This window comes from Crocuta crocuta, unplaced genomic scaffold, assembly GCF_008692635.1.
Source record: "Crocuta crocuta isolate KB4526 unplaced genomic scaffold, BGI_CrCroc_1.0 scaffold1511, whole genome shotgun sequence".
Taxonomy (NCBI): domain Eukaryota; kingdom Metazoa; phylum Chordata; class Mammalia; order Carnivora; family Hyaenidae; genus Crocuta; species Crocuta crocuta.
This window is the reverse complement of record NW_027529622.1, coordinates 17,942-24,224: the sequence shown is the minus strand read 5'-3', so window position 1 is coordinate 24,224 and position 6,283 is coordinate 17,942. Positions and strand designations below refer to the sequence as shown.

Sequence of the window (6,283 nt, the reverse complement as noted above, 5' to 3'; positions counted from 1 at the left end):
TTGAAATCTATATAACCAAATTAAAATGTTGAGCCTGATTTGTAGCTGATTTGGTAGCTTAGAGTCCTCTGGTTTACTTTCCTTTGGAGTTTGTACTAGATAAGTAGGCCCTAGATAAGAGTGGGAATGTTACTATACCTTGTAACCATGTTCTTTCGCAAACTGCAGAATTAGTGATCGCCGTTCTCTGGTAGTGTTGGTGGCATCAAAAACCTAGAGGCAGATTATGAGATTGATTTACTCTGAATCTAGTGCTGAAAGAAAACCTACTCCTGGACTATCCTGAACCAAGTTTTGAAGGATAGGAAGGATTTGGAATTGGCTTATGCCGATTTCTCAAGCATTCATTGAGCCTTTGTTGTCAGTCCAGAAATGTAGCAGACTTTAGGTATAAACAAGAGAAGAATTATAAATTTTTATTAAGGTCATTTTATAAGTAAAATAGCTGAGGCTTGGAGGAAAGATTTGCCTTAACCAAGGCCACCAAGAGTTGCTGACAGAGCAGAGCTAGAATGGATCTCCTAGTTGACATTTCTTCCTTCCCCACTTTGGAGCTCCTCAAGGACAGGAAACTCTTTATCTTCAGCACCTTAGATAACACAATTTGAGGATCTATTCCCCTTTTAGAATTCACAAATCCTATGCCAAGGATCTATGAGATTAAATTGAATAGATATTTAGGTAAATCTAGAACTAAAAAATGTTTGTACTGTAGTCTTAAACTCTAGTGTAGTCTTACTGAATTCTTGGAGGTAGAGTGGTAAAGCATAGTGTTTAAGAGTCTACACTTTGGAGCTATACAACCTGAATTCTAGTTCTGGCTTTGCTGCATATATACTATTCCAAGTTGGAAAATTATTTAATCTCTGTGTCATTCTTCTGAGCTATAACATGGAGTATAACAACATTGCCTGCATCTTGGGAGTTAGTGGAATTAGATTAACATATGAAAATTACTTAGGATAATAATGTGGAGCATAGTAAATGTTCAATATATATTATCTGTTATTCATCCTAGCAGAAACTTAAGGAAAAATGCAAATTTCTTTACCGCAACATGACCTTCCTCACGGCTGAGATAGTCATGGACATCTTTCAGGGCTGCCAGGGCACACTGCCTGAAAAAGATGGAGAAAGAAACAGAGACTCCATGGCCCCAAGATGAGTTCCTTTCTATTTTTCTCTTCCTTCTTTTACATTATCTCTAAGATGTCCCACATTAAGTTATTCATCTATGAAACATCTACACAGGGTATCCTGTGTTCTAGGCACTATGACCAGCACAGACAGGTCACACAGGAAGTGGCTCTGTGTGCACATCTTAGGGGAAGGGATAAAGTGACTACCCAGGATAAGTAGACTAATAACACATGTCATAATATTAAACGCTGTAACCCTTGAACTGACATAGCTCAAGTAGAACTGGTCCTTAAACCCAAGTAGAGTTTGGGCATATGGTCTGTGAAGTAGAAGGCATTCCTGGAATGGGTAACAGTACAAGCACAGGTATTATGTTGTCAATGTATTTATGCCTTTGGCAAAAATCTATCCAGTGATTGTTCTTTCTGGGTTCTGCTATAATGGCATGGATCAATAAATGAGTGCTGGAAGTGCTCATAGTCTTGTAGAAGAGAGAGAACTTGAGGTTGAATAGATAGGACTAGAGAGACTGTAATGGGCCAAGCTATTGAGACTCTTAAATGTTAGGCTGAGAATTTTCCACTATCTACTCTAAGGAGTAGGGAGCTGTTAGTTCCAAAGTTCTTAAGTAGGGGATTGTTATGACCAGAAACAGACTTTGGGTAGGTTAATGGAAGGGCTTTCCCAATCACCTTTTGAGAGTCTAGAAGACCTCCTTACTAACCCAAGTTGTTCTGCCCCATGTCCCCAACATCTGAACAAAGCCTTCCTTCAGCCATGGGCAGCACTGATCTCTAAAATGTTAGTCACTTACTTCCTGATAAGTAGGGCCTCCATGTTGTCTGGAAGAAAGAATTCATAGTTCTTGTAGCTCACTGCCTCTCGTCGGTACTGGCCTAAATTAAACACTGAAAGCAGGGAGACCTGGTGAAGAGGTTGGAAATAATCTAGTGGAAAAAATACATTCTTGCTAGGAGGGATTTCAGAAGTAGAAGAAGGTATAATTTAGATACACATAAAATGTTTATAAGGCTTCCAATTATGGCTACCAGCTCAGTTATTTCTCACAACAACCCTGCAACATAGGAATTATGATCCCATTTTACAATGGGATCATTGTAATCAATGTAATCAATCATTTTACATAATTTCTTTACAAGTGAAGAAACTGAAATTGAGAGATAGGAAGTAACTTTAACAGTTAATAAGTGGTGAGCTGGGATTCGAAACCAGGTCTGTTTGGTTCCAAAGCTACTGGACTTTCCATTATTCTATAGTATCAGAAACTCCAACCTTTTCAATGCCTTACTCTATCAGAAAGGTAAGGAAACATCCAGTGAGTAAAATCAATCACCAAGGATCAAACAGTGAGTCAGCAGGTAGCAGAACTAGACTGGGTCTCCTAGTCCACCCCTGGAATCCTAGTTCAATGTTATTACATATTCCTGTATCATAACAGAGAATCCAAATTTGTTGCCCTCTTTAGGCCATACTTTCTCATCAGTGATAGTGAAAAACCTAAGAGAAGGTAAGGAAAGGAGGAGAAAGGATAAAAAGCTAATGCAATATTTCATTCAACCATTCAATAAATATATTCTGATATACATTCTGTAAAGCAGAACATGAGTTCTGAAGTCCAAAGATAGACTAAATATGAAAGATGGGGCCCCAAGGAGCTCAAAATTTAGCAGGTAGGACAGACTGTAACCAGTAAATGTAGAGCTCCCATCAGTTTCTTGAGTTCTCTGACAGATCCATGCAAAAGAATAAGGGGGNTTTCTTGGAGAAAGCAGCATTTTAAAGAGTCCTTTTATTTTTTTCAATTTTTAAAGGAAAACTTTATTTAAAATATTTTTTCTTAGTTTATTGTCAAGTTGGTTTCCATGTAACACCTAGTTCTTATCCCAACAAGTGCCCTCTCTCATGCCCATCACCCCCCTTCTCCTCGTTCCCACCCCCATCGGCCCTCAGGTTATTCTCAGCATTAAAGAGTCTCTAATGGTTTGCCTCCCTGCATCTCCCCAACTATTTTTCCCCTTCTCCTACACAATGGTGCTCCGTTAAGTTCCTCCTAATCCACCTATAGCNTTGTATTTCCCTGATGATGAGGGATGCTGAGCGTTGTTTCATCTGTTTGTTGGCCATCTGGATGTCCTCTTTGGAGAAGTATCTGTTCATGTCTTCTGCCCATTTCTTCACTGGATTATTGTTTTTCGGGTGCAGAATTTGGTGAGTTCCTTATACATTGGATACTAGCCGTTTATCTGATATGTCACTTGCAACTATCTTTTCCCATTCTGTCAATTGCCTATTAGTTTTATTGATTGCTTCCTTGGCCGTGCAGAAGCTTTTTATCTTGATAAGGTCCCAACAGTTTATTTTTTGCTCTTAATTCCCTTGTCTTTGGGGATGTGTCAAGTAAGAAATTGCTGCAGTTGAAGTCAAGGAGATGGTTTCTTGCATTGTCCTCTAGGGTGTTGATGGTTTCCTGTCTCACATTCAGGTCTTTTATCCATTTTGACTTTATTTTTCTATTTGCTGTGAGAAAATGATCTAGTTTCATTTTTCTGCATGTTATTGTCCAGTTCTCCCAGCACTTTCTATTAAAGAGGGTGTCTTTTTTCCATTAGATATNGATTTCTCTTTCTGTTGCTTCATTGTTGGTGTATAAAAATGCAGTGGATTTCTATACGCTGATTTTGTACCCAGCAACTTTGGTAAATTTATGGATCAGTTGTAGTAGGCTTCTAGTGGAGGATGTTGGGTTTTCCATGTACAGTATCATGTCGCTTGAGAAAAGTGAAAGTCTGACTTCTTCTTTGCCAATTCTGATGCATCCTATTTCCTTTTATTGTCTGACTGCTGATGTTAGGACTTCCNTCTCTCTCTCTCCTAGAAATAAATAAAACATTAAAAAAAATTTTAAAGAAGTGATGCTGTATTTTGTCAAATGCTTTTTCTGTATCGATCGACAGGATCATATGGTTTTTCTCTTTTCTTTTGTTAGTGTGATGTATCACTTTGACTGATTTGCGAATATTGAACCGGCCCTTTAACCCAGGAATGAATCCCACTTGATCATGGTGGATAATTCTTTTTATGTGCTGTTGGATTCGACTTGCAAGTATCTTGTTGAGGATTTTTGCAACCGTATTCATCAAGGATATTGGCTTGTAGTTCTCTTTTTTTGCTGGGTCTCTGTCTGGCTTGGGAACCAAAGTGATGCTGGCTTCATTTTCCTTTGATTTCCATTTTTTGCAATACCTTGAGAAGAATTGTTATTAATTCTGTTTTAAATGTCTGGTAGAATTCCTCAGGGAAGCCATCTGGCCCAGGGCTCTTATTTGTTGGGAGTTTTTTGATAACTGATTCAATTTCTTCACTAGCTATGGGTCTGTTCAGATTTTCTATCTTTTACCATGTGAATTTTGGTAGTGAGTGTGTGTTTAGGAACTTGTCCATTTCTTCTAAGTTGTCCAGTTTGTTGGCATATAATTTTTCATAGTATTCCCTGATAATTGCTTATATTTCTGAGGGGTTGGTGTAATAAATCCGTTTTCATTCATGATTTTGTCTATTTGGGTGCTCTCTCTTTTCTTTTTGAGAAGCCTGGTTAGAGGTTTGTCAATTTTGTTTATTTTTTCAAAAAACCAACTCTTGGTTTCATTGATCTGTTCAACTGTTTTTTTGGATTCTATATTGTTTATTTCTGCACTGATTTTTATTATTTCTCTTCTCCTACTGCATTTGGGGTGCACTTGTTGCTCTCCTAGTTCCTTTAGGTGAGCTGTTAGATTTTATACTTGCGCTTTTTCTAATGTCTTGAAATAAGACTGGAGTGCAATTTACTTTCCTCTTAGGACTGCCTTTGCTGTATCCCATAGAGTTTGGATTGTTGTATTTTCATTTTCATTTGTTTCCATATAGTTTATAATTTCTTGTCTAATTGCCCGATTGGCCCATTCATTCTTTAGTTTCAGTAGATGGTTCTGTAACCACTCTGATAGGTTTCCCTTTGTTTGTCAGGGCTCTTTTATCCCTAGCTCCTTTCAAAATTCTCTCTTTGTCCTTATATTTTGCCAGTTTCACTATGCTATGTCATGCAGAAATCAATTCAAGTTACATCTAAGGGGGAGTTCTCTGTGCCTCTTGGATTTCAACATCTACTTCCTTTCCCAGGTTGGGGAAGATCTCTGCTATAATTTGTTCAAAGACTCCTTCCCTTTCCCTCCCTCTTCCTTTTACTATGATACGGATATTGTTCCATTTGATTGTATCACTCAGCTCTCAAACTCTCCTTTCATGTTACTAGATCAGTTCATCTCTCTTTTTCTCTGCTCCCTCTTTTTCTATAACTGTGTCTTCTAACTCGCCTATTCTCATCTCTGCTTCTTCAATCCGTGCATTGGACGCCTCCATTTTATTATGCATCTCATTTAGAGCATTTTTTAATTCATCACAACTATTTTTTTAGCTCCATAGTCTTTGTAGCAATAGTTTCTCTAATGTCTTCCATGGTTTTTCAATCCCAGTGATTAATTTTATGACTATTGTTCTAAATTCTTGTTCAGTCTTGTTGCTTATATCTCTTTTGAGCAGTTCTTTAGCTGTCATTTCTTCCTGGAATTTCTTTAGAGGAGAGTTCTTCCGTTTCGTTATTTTGGTTAGCTTTCTGTCTCTTGTTAGTTTTAAGCTTGTTATGCACTCTGCACCTGTGAGTACTGCTGTATTAAAGAAGACTCTTTAACTGTCCAGGGCCTCTCCGTTTAGGAAGTGTTCTTTGAATGGTGTCTCTTGGTGTCTCTTGTTGAGACTTTGTTATTTTATTTGCCTACTCGTAGTGGTATTTATGACTCTCCGCCACATGTACTTTCGCTTGTTTCTTGAGGTAGCCCTGGAAAAGAAAACAGACAGACAAACACACAGGGAACAAATGCACACAAATGCAGAGACAATCCCAACAAACACACAAAATGAAAGGGAAAATGAAAAAGAAAAAAAAGGAAAAAAAAGAGGAAGGAGGAAAAACAAATAATAAAAAGAAAAATACAAAAAGAAAAAAGAAGAAAAGAAAAGAAAAAAGAAAAACCCAGAAGCCAAACAGTCTAAAAGCATAAAACCAGAATTCCCCACTACAAATGAA

The 6,283-nt window shown here is 37.7% G+C and overlaps 1 protein-coding gene across 1 annotated transcript in view; it reads right to left on the bottom strand.

The window, feature by feature from the left end:
- The window catches only part of LOC144229850 (6-phosphofructo-2-kinase/fructose-2,6-bisphosphatase 1-like), a gene marked incomplete at its 3' end in the record, with an annotated part of 38,851 nt that overhangs the window by 24,664 nt on the left and 7,904 nt on the right, over window positions 1-6,283 (bottom strand). Inside the window, exons 3-5 of the mRNA XM_077761941.1 lie at window positions 1,955-2,048; window positions 1,052-1,118; window positions 139-213 (exon numbers count right to left, since the gene is read on the bottom strand). Coding sequence (XP_077618067.1) covers window positions 139-213; window positions 1,052-1,118; window positions 1,955-2,048 — 236 coding nt within the window. The remainder of the gene's footprint in view (window positions 1-138; window positions 214-1,051; window positions 1,119-1,954; window positions 2,049-6,283) is intronic.